Source organism: Leptodactylus fuscus, chromosome 2 (assembly GCF_031893055.1).
Source record: "Leptodactylus fuscus isolate aLepFus1 chromosome 2, aLepFus1.hap2, whole genome shotgun sequence".
Lineage (NCBI taxonomy): Eukaryota > Metazoa > Chordata > Amphibia > Anura > Leptodactylidae > Leptodactylus > Leptodactylus fuscus.
Window position 1 is genome coordinate 270,453,934 of NC_134266.1, and position 22,398 is coordinate 270,476,331.

The 22,398-nt window shown below is 47.1% G+C and overlaps 1 protein-coding gene across 2 annotated transcripts; it reads left to right on the plus strand.

Moving 5' to 3' along the window:
* The first annotated feature begins 1,731 nt into the window (after positions 1 to 1,731).
* Positions 1,732 to 20,610, plus strand: ALG8 (ALG8 alpha-1,3-glucosyltransferase). Of its 2 annotated transcripts, none has more exons than XM_075266246.1 (13): positions 1,732 to 1,835; positions 3,635 to 3,713; positions 4,251 to 4,444; positions 6,152 to 6,261; positions 6,656 to 6,723; positions 7,848 to 7,974; positions 8,058 to 8,161; positions 9,274 to 9,394; positions 10,145 to 10,284; positions 11,248 to 11,387; positions 11,550 to 11,647; positions 15,261 to 15,333; positions 20,292 to 20,610. In XM_075266246.1, exons 3-13 carry the CDS (start codon positions 4,341 to 4,343, stop codon positions 20,521 to 20,523), a joined length of 1,317 nt encoding a protein of 438 aa, XP_075122347.1. In that variant the 5' UTR covers positions 1,732 to 1,835; positions 3,635 to 3,713; positions 4,251 to 4,340; the 3' UTR covers positions 20,524 to 20,610. The 2 variants fall into 2 exon arrangements, with proteins under 2 accessions (XP_075122347.1, XP_075122348.1); XM_075266247.1 differs by having other exon boundaries at positions 1,818 to 1,899.
* The last annotated feature ends 1,788 nt before the right edge of the window (positions 20,611 to 22,398 follow it).

Below are 22,398 nucleotides of genomic sequence, written 5' to 3' on the forward strand. Positions count from 1 at the left end.
AGGACCTTCCACCTATACTGTCAGTATATTGCAGGCCCCACCCCCAGGTCTTTCCACCTATACAGTCAGTATATTGCAGGCCACACCCCCAGGACCTTCCACCTATACTGTCAGTATATTGCAGGCCACACCCCCAGGTCCTTCCACCTATACAGTCAGTATATCACAGGCCCCTCCCCCAGGACCTTCCACCTATACAGTCAGTATATTACAGCCCCTCCCCCAGGACCTTCCACGTATATTACAGGCCCCACCCCCAGGACCTTCCACCTATACAGTTAGTATATTGCAGGCCACACCCCCAGGTCCTTCCACCTATACAGTCAGTATATTACAGGCCCCTCCCCCAAGACCTTCCACCTATACAGTCAGTATATCACAGGCCCCTCCCCAGGTCCTTCCACCTATACAGTCAGTATATTACAGGCCCCACCCCCAGGACCTTCCACCTATACAGTCAGTATATCACAGGCCCCTCCCCCAGGTCCTTCCACCTATACAGTCAGTATATTACAGGCCCCACCCCCAGGACCTTCCACCTATACTGTCAGTATATTGCAGGCCACACCCCCAGGTCCTTCCACCTATACAGTCAGTATATTACAGGCCCCACCCCCAGGACCTTCCACCTATACTGTCAGTATATTGCAGGCCCCACCCCCAGGTCCTTCCACCTATACAGTCAGTATATTACAGGCCCCACCCCCAGGACCTTCCACCTATACTGTCAGTATATTGCAGGCCACACCCCCAGGTCCTTCCACCTATACAGTCAGTATATTACAGGCCACACCCCCAGGACCTTCCACCTATACAGTCAGTATATTGCAGGCCACACCCCCAGGACCTTCCACCTATACTGTCAGTATATTGCAGGCCACACCCCCAGGACCTTCCACCTATACTGTCAGTATATTGCAGGCCACACCCCCAGGTCCTTCCACCTATACAGTCAGTATATTACAGGCCCCACCCCCAGGACCTTCCACCTATACTGTCAGTATATTGCAGGCCACACCCCCAGGTCCTTCCACCTATACAGTCAGTATATTACAGGCCCCACCCCCAGGACCTTCCACCTATACTGTCAGTATATTGCAGGCCACACCCCCAGGTCCTTCCACCTATACAGTCAGTATATTACAGGCCCCACCCCCAGGACCTTCCACCTATACTGTCAGTATATTGCAGGCCACACCGCCCAGGTCCTTCCACCTATACAGTCAGTATATTACAGGCCCCACCCCCAGGACCTTCCACCTATACTGTCAGTATATTGCAGGCCACACCCCCAGGTCCTTCCACCTATACAGTCAGTATATTACAGGCCCCACCCCCAGGACCTTCCACCTATACTGTCAGTATATTGCAGGCCACACCCCCAGGTCCTTCCACCTATACAGTCAGTATATTACAGGCCCAACCCCCAGGACCTTCCACCTATACAGTCAGTATATTGCAGGCCACACCCCCAGGTCCTTCCACCTATACAGTCAGTATATTACAGGCCCAACCCCCAGGACCTTCCACCTATACAGTCAGTATATTGCAGGCCACACCCCCAGGTCCTTCCACCTATACAGTCCCTCCCAGCTCCGGCCGCAGCTATATATCCCGACTACAGCGCGGCGACTAGTTCTCCCTCCCAGGCCACGCCCCCTACACGTCACGATGGCGTCACGGGCGCGGCCCCTTGTATTGCCCGGGTGTACAAAGATGGTGACCGGCAGACACGCGGGGAGCGGACAGCGGAGCTCGGAGGCCGGGGATGGGGGGTGGTTTGTGCCGCTGGCGCTCGGGGTGTCCCTGCTGAAATGTCTCCTCATCCCGACCTAGTAAGGAGCCTGGTGATGGGAGAGGGGACTACAAGTACCAGCATGCATTGCTGTGCAGGAAGAGGTAGAGCTGGCTTGTGTGATGTGGGCGCTCACCGCTCAGCTGTCATACACTGCAGACATATGGGAGACCTAGAGAGTATGGCCGAAAGTATGTGCCCCCTTCTGCAGATCTACCAGTTATTGTAGTCAGTGCAGACCCCCTCCCTATATACACCACAAGCAATCCTCATACACTGGCCAGTGCAATACATCAATGTATACAGGCCATGTAATACTGCAATATACAGAAATACTAATCCTGCCATACAATGCCGTATAACCCTGTAGTTTCCTAATAGTCTGTTATGTATCTTATACCCAAATACTACTGTATGGACTCTACGTAATACTGTCAGATTGTACTCAAATACTAGCTTACATAGCCTATACAATGCTGCTGTAGTGTAAGCAAATAATCCTAGTATATTTGGCCTACGCTATACATCCATATAGTACTGAAATAATACTAGCATATATAGCAAATGTGATACTGTAATTTTGTACCCAATTGATACTAGCACATATAGCCTACAGAATACTGCCATATTGCACCAAAATAATACGAGCTATATAACGTACATAATGTTGGTCATTTGGGTACAATCTCACAGTAAGTATAGCCTACATAATACTGCCATATTGGATCCAAATACTAGCATAGATAGCTTATGTAATACTGCCATATTGTATCCAAATGATTTAAGACTATATACCCTATGTAATACAGCCATCTAGTACCCAAATACTAGCATATATAGCTTGCGTCATACTGCCATATTGGATCCAAATTATTCAAGACTATATACCCTATGTAATACTGCCATATTAGATCCAAATACTAGCATATATAGCTTATATAATACTGCCATATTGTATCCAAATACTAGCATATATAGCTTATGTAATACTGCCATATTGTATCCAAATGATTCAAGACTATATACTCTATGTAATACAGCCATATAGTACCCAAATACTAGCAAATAGCTTACGAAATACCATCTTATTGTACCCAACGTATACCAGTGTATAGTCAGTCTACATAATGGTTCTATAGTGTTCCCACACATTGATACAATCATACATCGCCTATGTAATAGTGCCATATTGTACCCACATAATACTAGTGTATATATAGCTTACATAATACTTCCCTATAGGACTTCCATGTAACGGTAATAATATAACCATAAACCACTCTCCAGGGACTCTTCCCTCACTTATTACCTCCAGGGTTTTGTATACATCCTAGGGGTCCCGGGGTAGTTCTGACCGTGGGTCGCATGATCAGAACTAGCACCTGGCCCCTGAGTTGCTCCGTCTCCTGTGTGTTACCCGTATTTTGGGGTCTGGTTTTACTATTATACTCATGAATTAAACCAGCCCCCATGATAAAGGGAACTAACAGGGAGGAGTTGTAGCAACCCAGGGGTCGGGTGCTGGTCCAGGGTTTGAACCACTTGGTTCGTCACATGCAAATCCCCAGTGGAAGGAAGTGACGATAGGTAGTTGAGGAGAACCTATTTGGATACGACTGCCATATTGTGGCCAAGTAATACTACCACCTATAGCGTACTTAATACACCGATATGGGGTGCAGATAATACAGCCCATGTATTACTTATAATGCCCAAGTAATATTGCCATATAGTCCACATAAGGCCCAATTATTACTGCTGCACAGCCCATGTAATACTGCCATATGTTGCTTGTGTAACACTTATGCATGACTACTCACTACTATATTCACTCCGCAGCCATTCCACGGATTTCGAGGTCCATAGAAACTGGCTGGCGATCACCCATAGTCTGCCCATATCTCGGTGGTACTATGAGGTAAGTAGACACGAGCGCCCCAAAATGTGCATCATTTTATCACAAGCTTCACCCCTATGGTGACCCCGATCACAGAAACAGGACTACTGAGGAATATGGCCGCCCTAAGTCCATGCTTTCTCCTCATCACATATCAACATTCATGTTGACTTACAGGCCCAAAGCCTGAGGCTGCACTACCGAGAGATTCTGATGACCGCAGAGGTCAGGTGCTTTATCGTCTTGGAGTCACTATTCACACCAATGTCTGCAAACGTACCCAAAACTTAGGTGTAGTCATCGATGTGAGTAAGGATTTGGATTCTCACATCGTTGCCATGACCATGCTTCACGTCTGACGTTGTCATCAGAATTTCAGTAGTGCAGCCGCAGGATTTCGGGCCTATAACTTCAGGCCATCAGATCGCAGCCTAGAAGTAAAGTAATTAAAATCAGTTGTCATGTTTTTCTTGGCCGCCCTGAGGTGATGTCTGAGATTTGTGGTACATTGGTGATCTTTGCCGCTTATCGTGTGTCCGATTGTTCGTTGCTCTCCAGGCAACTTCCGAGTGGACCTTGGACTACCCCCCGCTTTTTGCGTCCTTTGAGTACACGCTCTCCCATTTGGCTCAGTATTTTGATCCAGAAATGCTGAAAGTAGAGAATCTGAACTACGCCAGCCAGAACACCGTCCTGTTCCAGAGGTTCTCCGTCATCCTCACCGATGTCCTCTTCATCTACGCCACCAGACAGTAAGGGCCCGGCGGACATGTACCTGCCTAGTGCAGACAGACCCCATACTCTTATGTGTTGTAATATTTCATTCCTCTCTGTAACCTGGATGTTCCTCTTCCTTGTCAAGCCTTTAGTTTCTCCTCCATCACCTTCTGTCTAGTGGCGCTTGTGTTCCACTTATTCCCTTGGCTTATTTTTTCTCTGTTTGGTCTTTTCCTCCCCCACCTTGCCCGGTCCTTTCCCTTCCACTGTCTTCACCTTTCCCACTCCTTTCCACTGTCTTCACCTTGCCCTGCTCCTTTCCCTTCCACTGTCTTCACCTTGCCCTGCTCCTTTCCCTTCCACTGTCTTCACCTTGCCCCGCTCCTTTCCCTTCCACTGTCTTCACCTTGCCCCGCTCCTTTCCCTTCCACTGTCTTCACCTTGCCCGCTCCTTTCCCTTCCACTGTCTTCACCTTGCCCCGCTCCTTTCCCTTCCACTGTCTTCACCTTGCCCCGCTCCTTTCCCTTCCACTGTCTTCACCTTGCCCTGCTCCTTTCCCTTCCACTGTGCTCACCTTGGCCCGCTCCTTTCCCTTCCACTGTCTTCACCTTGCCCGCTCCTTTCCCTTCCACTGTCTTCACCTTGCCCGCTCCTTTCCCTTCCTCTGTCTTCACCTTGCCCGGTCCTTTCCCTTCCTCTGTCTTCACCTTGCCCGCTCCTTTCCCTTCCACTGTCTTCACCTTGCCCGCTCCTTTCCCTTCCACTGTGCTCACCTTGCCCCGGTCCTTTCCCTTCCTCTGTCTTCACCTTGCCCGCTCCTTTCCCTTCCACTGTCTTCACCTTGCCCGCTCCTTTCCCTTCCACTGTCTTCACCTTGCCCGCTCCTTTCCCTTCCACTGTCTTCACCTTGGCCCGCTCCTTTCCCTTCCACTGTCTTCACCTTGCCCGCTCCTTTCCCTTCCACTGTGCTCACCTTGCCCCGGTCCTTTCCCTTCCTCTGTCTTCACCTTGCCCGCTCCTTTCCCTTCCACTGTCTTCACCTTGCCCGCTCCTTTCCCTTCCACTGTCTTCACCTTGGCCCGCTCCTTTCCCTTCCACTGTGCTCACCTTGCCCTGGTCCTTTCCCTTCCTCTGTCTTCACCTTGCCCGGTCCTTTCCCTTCCTCTGTCTTCACCTTGCCCGGTCCTTTCCCTTCCTCTGTCTTCACCTTGCCCGCTCCTTTCCCTTCCACTGTCTTCACCTTGCCCGCTCCTTTCCCTTCCACTGTGCTCACCTTGCCCGCTCCTTTCCCTTCCACTGTGCTCACCTTGGCCCGCTCCTTTCCCTTCCACTGTGCTCACCTTGGCCCGCTCCTTTCCCTTCCACTGTCTTCACCTTGCCCCGCTCCTTTCCCTTCCCCTGTCTTCACCTTGCCCCGCTCCTTTCCCTTTGTTCTAGAATGGACACAAATGAAGCCTGAGGTAGCGCCTTAACCATAATGGGGGTCCATTAGATTTTTGTCCTTTGCACCAGTCCTTCCTATTAGTGTCCTTACCTTTCCTGGCCTGATCAGATCAGAGCCCTGCCTTCCCCCCCAGATATCACACCTACCACATACCTGGGGCTTTACCTTGTCCTCTCCTTGCCCTCTGGTGTCTCCTCCACCTTGACCTTTACCTCCCTACTCTCATCTGGTTTCCATCATGTGTCCAGTCCTTCTCCTACATCTTGCTCTGCTGTATAACTTGTACTTTTGATTCAGGTGCTGCCAGTGCATCAATGGGAAGAAAGATCGGAGGGATTTACTGGAGAGGCCGTCGTTCATCCTCGCCGTCCTCCTTCTCTGGAACTTCGGGCTCCTGATTGTAGATCGTATCCTTTCTAGCGGCTGTCTCTATCTGTATACAAACACACATTGTATGTAGGTTGTGAGGTTTCCCATAAATGTGCAATAGGTCCAACCTGTGGGACAAGCACCTATCTGGAGAGGTGATGCAGTCCTCTGACCCGCAGGTTGCCCCACCTAGCAATGCCATAATATGTGTAGTGCTATATGAATTTCTCTAAAAGGCTATTCCATCTCAGACATGTAAGGTAAATCCGCAGATGATCCACATCATAAACCTCTTATAGATGTCGGTCCCATCTCTGAGATCTGGCTATTTTTGGAAATTCCACAGGCCACAAGTTAAGATTTAGGAGACCCAGTCCTGACGGTGGGATCTGCCTCTCTGCCTGGTTATTCCCATCCTGAGTGTATTCTTAGATATCCACTTCCAGTATAATGGCTTCCTGTCGGGGATCATGCTTCTGTCCATCGCTCGCATGTTTCAGGTAATATTACGGCTACAATGTTTACCCAGCACACATTCTATTGGGCTTCCACATTCCGTTAACCTGAACGACCCCCCCCCCCATCTGAGCCCTGGTGCAGCCATGTTTTGCATAGTCCCTGCAGATTTCTTCTATATTGTCCAAAGTGGATGGGATTCTGGCTAATCCATCAACACATGGCAGAAAAATATCTGCAATGGAAAACCTAGAATTTCAAAAACCACCACATTTTGGAAAATCGCGGCATGTCCGTTATACAAAAACCAGCAACGTCTCCGTGGGTATAAGGGCTGAAAGTGCTGCAGAGAAATCTGCAATGTGTTTCCGCCACAGTTTTTTGGCCGCAGCCTCTGTGCCAGAAGTGGGGGAGGATCACATGATGGCTGAGACTAAACAGTGGTTTGTGGTAAGGAATCGGTGATGAGTAACTTCACTCCCTCTGATTGGTCTACATGGTCATGTGATACTCTCCTCTTGCCTGACCCAGCGGAGTGCCGGGGACAGGTGAGTAGGCCTGTGCTTGGTTTTATTTTTGGTATCCACCCCTGTAATTCATGAACACCCCCTTTAATGAGACTCTGTTGATTAGAAAACCCATTTCTAAATGCCGTATTAAAGGGGTTCTCTGGCTTGGGCACTTGCTGGTTGTTAGACCATGAGCGAATCACAAAGTTTCCTCCTGCTGGCAACCAGAGTGATCAGCTGAAATATATGTAGCCAGCAGCAATTGTTCAGGTTCCCTGCAGCACCCCCACAGGAGGAATGAAGCATTACAGTGTTCATTTACATTAATGGGTTGTCAGTGTAGTGCAGGACAGGGCTGGTCCTCCAGAGCGAGAGATGATGATTCTGTACAGAGAACATGTAGAATCTTTATAGGATATATGGTGGTTAACCCCTTTAAGGTCTCTTGAGTTATGGCAGAGTCCAAAGAACATGTTCATCACTCTCAAGAACGCAACTTATCCATATGTTGATTTCAATGTGCTTCTTTTGGGGGGGGGTTTGGCCCTAGGACCTCTTGCGCTCAGTTTATTGGAGGACGCCCTGATAACACGTCCATATTCAAAACCCCATTCAGAGGTTGGAATGTGATAATGACCTTACGACTTTTTCTTTGGCAGCGGAGACACCTGGAGAGCGCCCTCTTCTTCGCCGTCCTCCTGAACTTCAAACACATCTACCTGTACGTCGCCCCGGCGTATGGCATCTACCTATTGCGGTCTTATTGCTTCACAGCGAATAATCCAGGTCAGTGCTGGTGAAGGTGCGACCGCCATAATGTCACGTCCTCCCTGCCCATGGTTGAGTCTCTTCTCTGTCTTGTACCACAGATGGATCTGTCCGCTGGAGAAGTTTCAGTTTCCTGCGTTTCCTCGCTTTGGCCATCATAGTTGTGTTCGTTTTTGCGGTTTCCTTTGGACCCTATATATACTTGGTATGTATCCTCTGCCAACACCGCAGGTACGTTTTACTATTGTGTTGTGGTAATACGGAATATCTAGAACGCCAATGCATTATACTAGCAGTCATTATGTGACTCTATTAGGCCTTGTCTTTGATATGACCCAACTAAGGCAGCCCTTCAGTAAGCCCCCAGCTTCCATGTAAAGGCATTGGACCCCTGTGATCCCCCTTAAATGCTCCAGCTGCTATTGATTAAGGGGTTAAATGCCCAGAATTTTTCCTCTCTCCACCCCTGAAACTCCATTAAAAAAACTGCGGCCAGATATCACGGGTTTTTCAGGGTAAAAAAATCATGAATAACCAAGTTTTGGAGGAATGTTTTGGATGAAATGATCATTCAAAGTTACAGGCCTGAAGCCTGAGGCTGCACTACTGAAAGAAGTTGAAAACGCATTCCCTTTTCAGAACTACCTAGAAGAATAAATCTCCTTGTTATTCATAGTAAACAGTCAAAGCAGCTCTGGTTACATGAAAGACGTCTTGTGATTGGATGCTATGAAGTTTTTCTTGGACCGTTTTGGTAACTTCCTCCCTCTTGCGTTGATGTAATTCATGGCCTACGTCTTTCCTGCCTTGACTATCGGCAGATACTTCTATATATTTGTAAAAATTTAATGTGGAGGTCGATTTCAAGCTGCGCTGTGTTCTCCATTGCAACGCAGATGTTCTCAGGATCTCAGTAGTGCAGCCTCAGGCTTTAGGCCTGTCACTTTAAGCTATACAATCTCAATTTGGAAATTAGATTCTTAAACCATTTTCATGTGTTTTTTTTTAAGGGGGAACTCATGTTTTGAGCACTACAGGGGTTAACCAAAAGGGGGCCCGTCCTCCATTTTGTCTTTGGAGCATCCAGTCAGATCCAATAAACTTAACCCCTTTGTGCTGGCACCTTCAGTCCTATCTGGTAGTTTTGGCACAGGACACGTGTCCAGTGTTTGACCTGGTGACATGGAGGGGGATGTGCGACTTGTAGATCCTAGTGTGTTAAATGGGGAAATTAGATTGTGCTCCTGGGACAGGGACGGAAGTGAGTGATTATAAGATGGCGGCTAATTATACTAATCTCTGATCTGTCTTTTATAGGATCAGATTCCGCAGGTCCTTTCCCGGCTTTTCCCCTTTAAGAGAGGCCTCTGCCACGCGTACTGGGCTCCCAACTTCTGGGCCTTGTACAACGCCGCCGACAAAGCCCTGTCCGTTATCGGTAAGTGTAATAAGCCGTACTCCACGTTTGTATTGGGTCCTTGAATCCTCCTCCTATTAAAAATAGTTCTACCTGTATCTGGGAAAGCTGGGTGACAACCAATACAGTTGGTGTCACAGCCCTCACTGGGGTTGCTACCCAGCTTTCCTCAACTCCTGACGGCCAAATACAGTTCCCTTTGTTCCTTACTACACACATGTAGTGTTCATCGTTTTAGGAAAGCTGGGTTACATCCTATAGGGTCACCCCTGCAGCCCTCGACGATTCAGTTGCTTTGTAAAAGGTAACAAAAAATTTGTAATGTTTTTGTTTAGGTCCTGATTTATGGAATGGATTCTGGGAAAGCTGAGTGACAAACCTAGTGGGAGGAGCTATAATGGCGGACATATTGGTCTCCTAAAAACAGGATTTGGAATCCTGTTAAACTGACTTTTATATCGTAGCCATTTTCTGAGCTGCCACCAAATGGGTTATCACCCAGCTTTCCCAGAAACCCGAACTGTAAATGTGTAGACACGTGATAAATTATAAATGCCTGCACCAGGATTAGACGACGTTGCCACACTTGTCCATGGTTGTCAGGTATTGCATCTTGGCTACACTGAAATGAATAGAGCTGCAATACCACACACAACCTGAGGATAGCTGTGGTGCCGTCACTGAAAAAAAAAAATAAATAAATAAATAAATACAGCCATGTTTTTCTAAGCCTGGACAACCCTATAACCATTATATCTTCCTATATGGCAGGTGTTAAGATGCAGCTGCTGGATCCGGCTTCGGTTCAGACGGGGTCCATGACGGGGGGTTTAGTCCAGGAGTTTGAGCACAGCGTCCTGCCGTCTATCACACCGATGGTGACTTTAATCTTCACGGTCATATCCATACTGGTAAGGAATGGGCCTGTACAGACTGGACTATACTAGCAGACTGCCAGTAGGGGGACACACTTGCCTTTTATTCATTGCCTTTGCCTAGTATTACTCTTAAAGGGGAACTTCAATCAAGATGATCACATTTAAAGGGATCTACTGCTTATGTATAACTATAGCCTCAATCTCTGCAACTTTCTCATATCCTTTATATTTCAGTCTCACTTTTTCGAAGATCTTTGCTTGCTGTTAGTGAACGGGGACATCTTGTCTATGCCCAGAGGCTTAAAGGGTTACTCCCAATTAATACTGTGATGGAATACAAGGCTCATTCTCTCCAAACCCCAGGCTATCTGTATCTCCCGACCACCTCGGGTAATCTATGAAGTGGCACCGCACCCTGGGTTACACATCAGCTGGACACCTCTTCCGTGCTGATGGTTTGTTACAATGTAACATTACAGAGACTGTGCATCGGTCTGGGAGTCCAGGCTGTTTAGCTCAGAGGATTGTCTACGCTGGATACAACTGTAGCAAACCTTCAGCTGTGAGAACTAGGAGTATGGTCTGTACAAATGGTTCCCTTTTACTAACAGGAGGCAGAGATCTTGAAAATGGTGAAGAATAGAAACAAAGTAGACTAGAAAATGACAGAATTTTTTTTATTTTAATACTGTCAAGTTCCTCCATGTGACCAACCCCTTGAACAATGATTTTGGGGAGACTTCCACCTACAAATTATAAGAAATTCTGCCCCAATTCTGCCTTTCATTGTTTCCAATGGGAGACTGAGATCAGCCCCTTCACTTCAATAGAGCTTACATGCAATACCAGGCTCAACCTGTGGGAATTTGTGGCGCTGTTTCTTGAAGAGGGTAGCCATGTTTTGTTTGTTTTTTACGTTCCCTTTTATCTAACAAAGAATCCCCTTTAGTGTCTGAAGTTTGCAGATCCAACTGTTTTGGCCTTTCTATTTTCCAGCCATCGGTTTTGTGTTTGTGGTTTAGACCCCAGGGTCCTCACGGTTTCTTGCGTTGCCTGATCCTCTGCGCCCTCGGCTCCTTCATGTTTGGCTGGCATGTACATGAGAAGGCGATCCTCCTGGCTATTCTACCTTTAAGGTAAGAGGGACAAGTAACGTGTGTGTGTGTGTGTGTGTGTGTGTGTATATATATATATATATATATATATATATATATATATATATATATATATATATATATATATATATGTTATTTTTTTGTATGTTTTTACCAGTGCAATGTTTTTGGATGTTTTTTCAGCTTACTGGCGGTCAACAGTGCAAAGGATGCTGGGACGTATCTGATTCTGACTACTGCGGGGCACTTCTCATTGTTTCCTCTGCTCTTCACCCTACAAGGTAAAGTTATTCCTGCAGTCCAGGAATGGAGGTTTGTCCTCTCCAGCGATGAGTCTCGCTTTAGTCTTTTTCTCAGTGTCCAAGTGGGCAACATCATGGAGGCCCTCACAAGGGGATATACTATTGGTCCTATTGCCAGGGTTATGGTGTCCGGTTGCACGATGTATGGTAACCGTACCCATCTAGTCAGGTACACTACCAGCTTGGCGTTGTTGATTTGGTCAGTGACCTAGTGGCACGGCCATATCTCCATAGATTCCCAGGAGCACAGGGCCAGACCGCATGTTGCTTGTGCCACTGTAAATCCGCGTGGCCTAAATTTACTACCATGGCCTGCATCATCTATGGACTTGTCACCCATCCTCATTGCTTGCCAAGGAGCTGCTATTGGCCAATCCTGATCATTTTTGTGCCCAAGTTCATTAACCCCTTCCCGACATGCGCCGTAATAGCACGGCGCATGTTGGGTCTGTAACCATGGCGACTGCCCGGGAGCCAGGCGGCCGCCATAGCCGCCGGGTGTCTACTGCTTTAAACAGTAGACAACCGGCTCTATGGCCTCTGATTGGTCCCCGGACCGATCAGAGGCATTAACCCCTCCGGCGCCACGGTCAAAGGCGCTGGAGGCGCCATTTTCCCGGCGCCACATGGGCTCCGCCATTTTGCCTTTACAAGGCTTTCAGGCTTGTCTGCAAATTCTCTCTTTTGCAGGCTGGTCTATGCAGCCTGCAAAAGAAAGGATGATTTTTTTTTTTGCAGTGTATTGCAATGCTGCATTAGCATTGTAATGCATTGCATTAGTGATCAGACCCCCTGGGGTTCAACACCCCTAGGGGGTCTAATAAATGAAAAAAAAAAAAAATTAAAAAAAAGTGAAAAAAAATAGAAGAAATTTTCTGAGAGAAGTCCTCAGTAGTTGATACCTTTTTTAATGGCTAACTCAAAGTTTTTTGATGACATATTTCGAGCTTTCGGGACTACTATAAAGGTCCCTTCATCAGGATGGTATAACACAATGTCTGAAGGTAGGCATATATATATACACAGAGAAATGGAGTGTTAGATGCAAAATAGATGGAAAACAGAACATAAACAGTTTTTAAAAAAAAAAAAAAAACATATATATCAGTTCACAGGAAAGTTCTCTGGGTTTATGGCTTCTTTGATCAGTGACGTGTTGTCTAGTGGTTATAAAAGGCCATAAAACCCTGGGCCCTGTTTAAACCTTGTTGGAGAGTGCGAAGGGTCGTCATAAGTTTAAATTCCCATATGAGGCGATCTTTTCTGTCTCTGAAATTCCCCCTTAGTACCAGGATCTTCATATCCTGGGTCATATTATGATTTTGATTACAGAAGTGTTTTGGCACAGGGAGGTCCATTCTCTGTTCTCTAATCGTATGTCTGTGTGAGTTCATCCTCATCCTAAGTGACTGTCCTGTCTCGCCTACATACAGGCCCTCAGGACACTTAGTACACAATATCAATGAGGGCCTGTATGTAGGCGAGACAGGACAGTCACTTAGGATGAGGATGAACTCACACAGACATACGATTAGAGAACAGAGAATGGACCTCCCTGTGCCAAAACACTTCTGTAATCAAAATCATAATATGACCCAGGATATGAAGATCCTGGTACTAAGGGGGAATTTCAGAGACAGAAAAGATCGCCTCATATGGGAATTTAAACTTATGACGACCCTTCGCACTCTCCAACAAGGTTTAAACAGGGCCCAGGGTTTTATGGCCTTTTATAACCACTAGACAACACATCACTGATCAAAGAAGCCATAAACCCAGAGAACTTTCCTGTGAACTGATATATGTGTTTTTTTTGTTTTTTTTTTTTTAAAACTGTTTATGTTCTGTTTTCCATCTATTTTGCATCTAACACTCCATTTCTCTGTGTATATATATATATGCCTACCTTCAGACATTGTGTTATACCATCCTGATGAAGGGACCTTTATAGTAGTCCTGAAAGCTCGAAATATGTCATCAAAAAACTTTTTGAGTTAGCCATTAAAAAAAGGTATCAACTACTGAGGACTTCTCTCAGAAAATTTCTTTCATTTCATATCCACTGGCTAACACGGTACAAGAATATATATTTTTTCTTTTATAAAAAAAATAGAAAAAGTATTAAAAGTTCAAATCACCCCCCTTTCCCTAGAACACATATAAAAGTAGTTAAAAACTGTGAAACACATACATGTTAGGTATCCCCACGTCCAAAATCGCCCGCTCTACAAATCTATGAAAATATTTTTCCTGTTCGGTAAACGTCGTAGCGGGAAAAATAGTCAAAAGTGCCAAACCGCCGTTTTTTCCCTGTTTTGATTCTGATAAAAAGTGATCAAAGCAATAACATTTTCCGAAAATGGTAGAACTAAAAAGTACACCCGGCCCCGCAAACAAAGACGCCCTATGCATCCCCGTACACGCACGTATAAAAAAGTTACGGCCGTCGGAATATGGCGACTTTTAGAAAATAAAAAATTTTAACAGTTTTGGATTTTTTTTAAGGGGTCAAAATGTAAATAAAACCATATAAATTTGGTATCCCTGGAACTTTACCGAAACACAGAATACAGGGGACATGTCATTTTGGCTGCACAGTGAACGCCGTAAAACCAAAGCCCGTAAGAAAGTCGCAGAAATGCATTTTTTCTTCAAATCCACCCCATTCTGAATTTTTTTCCTGCTTCCCAGTACATTATATAGAATAAATAATGGTGGCGTCATGAAGAAAAATTTGTCCCGCAAAAATTAAGACCTCATATGGCTCTGGGAGCGGAGAAATAAAAAAGTTATGGGGTTTAGAAGGAGGGGAGTCAAAAACGAAAATCAAAAAATTCCATCGGCGGGAAAGGGTTAAGCATGGCAGAACCTTCCTCAGACCTCCATTATAACTTCATTGATAACATGCCACGGTGTATAAGTGCAGGGATTCCTGCGGGGGGGCGCTCACACTCCATATTGAATATTCTGTTTCTCCTTTTTTACATATCGATAACTTGTTTATCCATCTTTGGCTTTCCAGAGCTCCAAGACTTTTCCTTCTTGGTGTTGTAATCTCTCTCTATTAGGAATTTAAGCAAACGTTTATAAAACTTGTCCTGATTGGTCATTCACTGTGCCCCGCCCCTGAGGAGTTTACTGAGGTTAGACTCTCACCTCTCCTCCGTTCTACTGTAGCTGCATACTCTGACCCTAAGAGAATAGGATTTATAGTGCTTGCTCCCCAAGTTGCATGTGGGGTGTTAAAGGAAATTTCTAGATTTATCTGTAAGACAATCTATTAACTGAAGATGGCCGGGAGTCTGACACCTGGGCCCCCCACCAGTCAGCTGTTTGAAGAGAACCAAGCACAGCGCTGTACAGTGTGTAGTGGCTGTGTTTAGTTTTGCAGCTCACATGAATGGGACTGAGCTACAAATAGGTCATGTGACCAATAAAGGTGACATCACAGTGACCATTGAGCGCTGCTACCAGTGGATTCACCAGGATCCCGTGGATCTTCAGTCCTATGTTGTGCCATAGAAGTGACAGGTGTAAAATGCTATGGAGGACTGGGGTGCAGACTCTAACCCTAATGTTTCTGTTCTTTCAGAGCTGCCCATTAAGATCCTGCTGATGGCGTTCTTCACCGTATTCAGCTTCAGCTCCTTGAAGGCTCTGTTCAGGTAACAGGATTTACACAATCACATCTATGTAGAGGTTATTAAAGGGGCTTTTCTGGGATTTTCAGAAACTAATATGTAGGAAATGGAATAAAGAAGTAACCAATACTCGCCTGACAAGTTCTCGGGTAATCCAGTGCTGCCGATCCTGCACCGATGACATCACAATATTCACACTGCTGTAGCCAATTGTGTGCAGGCCATACACCCTGTCCAGATTTGTCAGTGCCCATAGTGCATTAAAGGAGTTGTCTGATCCCAAATCGTATGTTGTCATTCCAGACCCCTCACAGATCACATGTTCGGGCAGCATCTGGGCGACAAAAAAAGTTCTGAAAGCAATACAGAATATATGGCCTTATGCACCAGTCTCCCGTAATGGAGATCTCTGCAAAGCATAGAGGGCATCCTGCAGCGGCCACTACGGGGTAGTTTTTGGAATTTCGATTTTTATTGCCCCTAGTGATTTTAAAGGGATCCTATCATTAAAACTGAATTTTTTTCTGCCTGCCACGTAGGAATAGCCTTAAGAAAGGCTATTCTTCTCCTACCTTTAGGTGTCTTCTCTGCGTCGCCGTTCAGTTAAAATCCCATTTTCTGCCAGTATGCAAATGAGTTCGATTGCAGCACTGGGGGCAGTCCTCAGCTCTCAAACAGCACTGGGGGTATCCCCAATGCTGTGAGAGAACTCTCCAGCACCGCCTCCATCATCTTCCGGCGCGCTAATAACTTCTAGGCCTCAGGCAGCCGACTGTGCATGCCCGCTGGCCACAAGAAAATGGCCGCTAACAATAATGTGTAAGCAGCCATTTTCCTGTGGCTGGCGGGCATGCACAGTCTGCTTTGCCCTAGGCGTTTGAAACCACTGCTGGAAGAAGACTAGTTCCTGAAGAAGATGGAGGCAGCACTGGAGAGATCTCTCGCAGCATTGGGGACGCCCCCAGTGCTGCGAGTGAACTCATTTGCATACCAACAAAAAACGGCTTATATACCTTGCTTAAGGTTATTCCTACATGGTAGTGAGGAAAAAATTGATTTTTAATGATAGAGCCCCTATCAGCAAAATCATGCTGATAGAGCCCCACATATGCGTGCATAGCCTTTAAAAAGGCTAGTCAGGCACTGTAAAAGTTAAATTAAACTACCCCCCCTGTCACGGAGCAAAGGTATACGTCTTCCTCCGGATGGTCTTTTGAATCAACACGGACGCAAGAGGTCGGGAGACAACAGCAATTTATTGTAATCCACAAAGTTAGTAGCCGGCGGCGGTCACATCAACCGTAATAACAATAAGTCCACAGAAGTCACAATCCAATGATAACTTTGGTTCCTTGGTCCTGTAACTAAGTCCTGGCTCTCTGTAGAGCTGTGCACAGGCCGGCTAACACATACTAACTCCAGCTACAACTATATACTAAGACTGTTACACCTATATCTGTGGGTGGGAAGGGCTGAGTCACAGATCCTTCCCCCCTCACCTATACCAAGGAGAGCAGACTCCCTGTCTACTATGGACAATGCACCGTCCAACATCTTCTTGGAGACACTGATCAGATTATCTCCACCCATTGTCCTCACTGGTCCTCACTAGTTAGAGGTATTTGCATACAATGTGCTAACACACTAGACCCGAATCAGCCAACTACACATTGATGTATATAACAGGTTAGAGAATACATTCCACATGAAATATATATTACACATTGCCTATAGTATAGACTCTAACCATCCCGTGACAACCCCTCCCCCTCTCAAAACATGTGCATGACACAATTGGCCTACACAGGTAAATTGGGGAATGCACATCAGTCTCTATAGCTCATATTTCCTCCTGCCGGGATAACCCATCTGCGTTCTGGTGTTGGTTCCCTCGGCGGTACTGAATGGTAAAGTTGTAGAGTTGAAGGGCTGGCATCTGGCAAAAAATCCGGTCGATCCATGTTGGCGTCTCTCTGAGCTTGGCTTCGGGTCACTGCTCCCACAAAGTGGCACTGTAGATTTCCAACATCGTTGCCTAACAGAACATCGGCCGGCAGCCCGCTCATCACACCAATTGTGCATCGTTTTGGTCCATAACCATAGTCGAGTTCCACGGTAGCTTTAGGAATACGTTTCCGAGTACCTCCTGCCAACTCGATAGAAAGGCCAGGGCCCTCCTCTAGGGCCTCGGGTCGAACCACTCGGGGGTCCGCTACCGTTAGGAAAGCTCCCGAGTCCCGGAATCCAACAACTGTTCGGCCATCCAGTAGGACCTCCTGCAAGTGCTTCCTCTGAAGGTTTGCGGGATGTGTGGCGGAAGGCTGAATCCCATAGACCCCTGGAGGTGGAACAGATGGGTCATTCATGGAGTCATCTGGAAATGGGGCCAAACTTTCAGTCCTAGGGGTGGTTCCCAGGTAGTGAATAGGCCGGGATGCCACGGTGGCCCGTGCCCCCATGTTAACAGGGCAACTAGCTTGCAAATGTCCAGGCCGCCCGCACCCAAAACATCTGCGCTCTAGCATTCTTCCAGTAGGTCGTTGTCTAGGGACAGGGTTGTTCATAGCTGGAGGCCGATGGGCTGGGGCAGGGGTAGAGGGGGAATTGTAATCCTGAGGCCGGGCACGAAAGGTGGGTGGCTGGATGAAGGGTGTCTGGCGGACTGTGGTAGTTTTCCGCTCCTCTGCAAACAACCTCTTCCACTGCGGCTTGATGGTCAGGCCCTCATCTGCAAGGGAAGCAGCTTGCTCCACTGTGGCTGGGTTCCGTTCCAGCACCCACTCACGGATCTCAGCGGGGCACTGGGAAAAGAACTGTTCCTTAAGTATGACTTGGAGGATCTTATCGACTGTGACAGCCTCCTCTCCTTCTAGCCAGCGCTTGCATGCTTGCTTCAACTTGTGGGCGAACATGTGGAAGGAGCTTCCCCCATTGTAAGACAAAGAGCGGAACTGAACTCGGTAGGTCTCTGGAGTGACGGCATAATACTTCTGCACCGCTCTTTTAATGGCCTCATAGTCCCGCTGATCACTAGGGTCCATGGCTCTGAGAGCTTCCGCAGCCCCATCTCGTAGGTGCCCCACCAGATACCGGACCCAATCCTTCTCTGGGACTTCCATCAGGTGGCACTGGTGTTCGAAGTCCTGAAAATATCCATCAACATCCCCAGCCGCTTCATCAAAGGTCTTGAAGTGTTTATGGGAGACATATGGTGGTTCTCTCACTGTTGGGCTGGGGGCCGACGTTTGATTATAATTCCGCGTAGTTATCTCAGCCATTCGCATTTCATGCGCCATTCTTTCCTTTTCATGCGCCATTCTCTGTTCCTCCTTCTCCGTTTCCTGAGCCCTCTGTAACGCTCTACTCCTTTGCTCTGCAGTTGCTCCTAGCCCCAGCACTGCCAATTCCTCCTCATACAAAACAACCCATCTGCTCTTTTGGGTCTGTACCTGCCACTCCCGTATCTCTACTGTCTCCTGGGGGCAGCCCTCCTCATGGTCGCTTTGCAGGGTCATCTCCTCCAGTGCCTCGATCAGTTGATCTTTCGTTCTTCCCTGGTAACTCAGGTTTAGTTCCCGGGCCCTTACTTGTAGACGTGCCATAGTCCAGTTCCTGTATTCTGAGGTTGTGGCTCCATTAATCGCTGGGCTGCTGTAGTCCATCTCGCTGTCCGCTGTTGATCCCACCGCTGCCAACCAGTTGTCACGGAGCGAAGGTATATGTCTTCCTCCGGAAGGTCTTTTGAATCAACACGGACGCAAGAGGTCGGGAGACAACAGCAATTTATTGTAATCCACAAAGTTAGTAGCCGGCGGCGGTCACATCAACCGTAATAACAATAAGTCCACAGAAGTCACAATCCAATGATAACTTTGGTTCCTTGGTCCTGTAACTAAGTCCTGGCTCTCTGCAGAGCTGTGCACAGGCCGGCTAACACATACTAACTGCAAGCTACAACTATATACTAAACTGTTACTTCCTCTATCTGTGGGTGGGAAGGGCTGAGTCACAGATCCTTCCCCCCTCACCTATACCAAGGAGAGCAGACTCCCTGTCTACTATGGACAATGCACCGTCCAACATCTTCTTGGAGACACTGATCAGATTATCTCCACCCATTGTCCTCACTGGTCCTCACTAGTTAGAGGTATTTGCATACAATGTGCTAACACACTAGACCCTAATCAGCCAACTACACATTGATGTATATAACAGGTTAGAGAATACATTCCACATGAAATATATATTACACATTGCCTATAGTATAGACTCTAACCATCCCGTGACACCCCCGTTTTAAAATAATAACTTAAAAAAGAATGTTCTCTACTTACGGAACGTGCACCCTGGGCGGGCATTCAGGGTGCGCCGTCTTCTTCTTCTCCGCCTCTTCTTCCTCTGACGTCTTCGGGTCCCGTCTTCCTCCGGCGCTTGCTCGCGGACACTGATAAAAAAAAATACCCGGGCGCATGCGCAGTAGCACGCGGCTTCTACTACGGCTACTGCGCATGCGCCCGGGCTATTTTTTTTTTTATCAGTGTCCACGAGCAAGCGCCGGAGGAGGACGGGACCGGAGGACGTCAGATGAAGAGGCGGGGAAGAAGAAGACGGCGCACCCTGAATGCCCGCCCAGCGTGCACGTTCCGTAAGTAGAGAACATTCTTTTTTAAGTTATTTTAAAACGGGGGGGGGGGGGTAGTTTAATTTAACATTTACGGTGCCTGAATAGCCTTTTTAGAGCCCCACATATGCGTGCATAGCCTTTATCAGCATGATTTTCCTGATAGAGCCCCTTTAATAGGAGCTAGAGAAATGTTTGCAGTGAGCTCCCCCTAGTGGTGGCAGCAGACAATAACCTTTAATTCTTTGGTAGTGTGAAGGGTGGCTGTATTGTGGCACAGTTTATTAGGGAGAGGCCTACAGGCAGACACTTTGGCTTGTAGTCAGGGGCCCTGTATGTCTAATTCTTGTTCTTATTACAGGAGAGAAGGGAAGCTCCTGAGCTGTACGGAGACGCTGTACGTCTGTGGCCTCATCCCCCTGGAATTACTATGTGAGATCATTTACCCGCTGACTTCCTGGCAGCAGCGCCTGCCCTTCATCCCCCTACTGCTGATCTCTGTGTACTGCGCCCTGGGCATTGCCTACTCCTGGATCAGACTTTATATTTCCACTTTCACGGGACCAGCAGCGACTGGCAAGAAACGCCAGTGAGGACCTGTCTGTCTTTATGCCAAATCTACCGTGGACCAAGGATAACTCTGTACAGACCAATTTTTATACCATGTGAAATGTAACAGCAAAAAGGTTTTTGTATATAAGAAAAAAAAAAAACTTTATTTGGCAGTAGCTGCCATCACGAATGTTACCGTGTCTGATTGGTTGTGTAGAAGATGGTGGGAATGGGGTATAGTCTGTTTCAACCTAAATCACGGACACCTACAAGAGCCGTGTGAGGTCTGTATGCCATAATAGAGCTGCCATGTAACCCATTTAAACATGCGTTGGGATGAAGATGTGGTGAAAATGAGTCCTACATGACCGAATTCCTTGCATTGTATTCCTTGTAAGGTTTAGCCATACCGACAGTACTTTCCCAGTTTATTATCCGGATGTCCTGCCAAACGCCAGCAATCTATCTATGGGGGTACATGGTGGTAGGTCCTCAATTTACTTTGCTAGAATGGAGTAAAACAAGGTACTGCCTGGTCTATGGTGGATTCAGTAGGTAGTGCTGCCTCTTGTTACACCACCCACCGTGTCCACATCAAATGGGGTGGGTTAGGGGCATAGCTGGTCTCTACTTGGACCAAACTACTCCCAAAAATGCCAAGGTGAGGGTGTGTTAGCTGTGATAGGCTGGAGAACAGAGCCAAGGCAGCGCCACCTGCTGGAGCCATGCTTTATTTTAAAGGGTTTGTCCAGGTTTGAGCAATTTTTGGCCTAATCTCAGGATGGCATAAATTCCTAATCTGCGGGAAGGCTGACAGCGGGACCCTGCACCAGTTGCTTGTATGAAGCCAATTCTGGCACCCATTGTATACACTGTATAGACGCCATCACTGCAGATCAACTCCAATTGATGTCAGTGGAAGATGAGCAGCAGTGATGTCACCCGGACACTAAAGGGGGACAGAGTTTTCTGCTTCTGTTCCAGTATAGTGTATTAAGACCTCCGCTAGCAGTTGGTCCGTACAGCTGATCGGTCTGGGGCCGGCTGTTGGTCCTGCACGGATTAGTTAATCATGGTTTATATTGTGGTTAGGTCATAAATAGCTTAAGCCTGGACGATGTTCATGTTAAAATAGTGTGTTGTGGGGCTGCCATGGGTTTTGGAGTGTTAGCTGTGCCCGTCCTAGCCAACACAACCTTGCCATGGCATTTTTGGATGTAGTGTGGTCTATGTAGAGACTGATTCTATCCCTGGTTTGATGTGGACACTTATACTAAGTCAGGGGCACCTACTGGATCCATGTAAGACTACCCACTGCATTCTAACATCTATCGAGGCCCTCAACTGCAGCGCCACCAGAGGTGACCTGAATTATTACATAGCAAGAGTCACATCAATATTGCCTGTGTAACGCATAGATGTGCAGAGGGGCTTTCTCCTCGTCTTCACCCCACATTAGATTTTGGACAGTAGTCACGTGGCTGCAGGGATCCCGCCATCTATACCTAAATTGAGTCTCCACAGCTTGGCTGTTCATTGGTTAAAAGTTCATTTGGCTAAAACTTTCCAGTATGACTGATCAGTGGAGACACCATCCATGGTCCTGAGGTTTTGTAAGGCTTCTCGTACATAGACTAACATCAGGGGTTAAAGGAAATTGCCAAGAATTACGTACTAATAACCTTTCCAAATGATAGGTATCTGATTTATGGGGAGTCCAATTCCTGGGGCCCCCATAGCTTTCCCTCACTCTGTATCACAGGCCAGTGCTGTCACATTCATTTTTTTTCATGTCGCCTTTTCAGTTTAGTCCTACTTCGGTGTAGGGGGCTGAGCTGCAATGCCAAGCACGGCCATGGCACTAGATACGGTGCAGTGCTTGGTATTCAGTGCGCTGGTGTGGGGTGTCCCTGGTG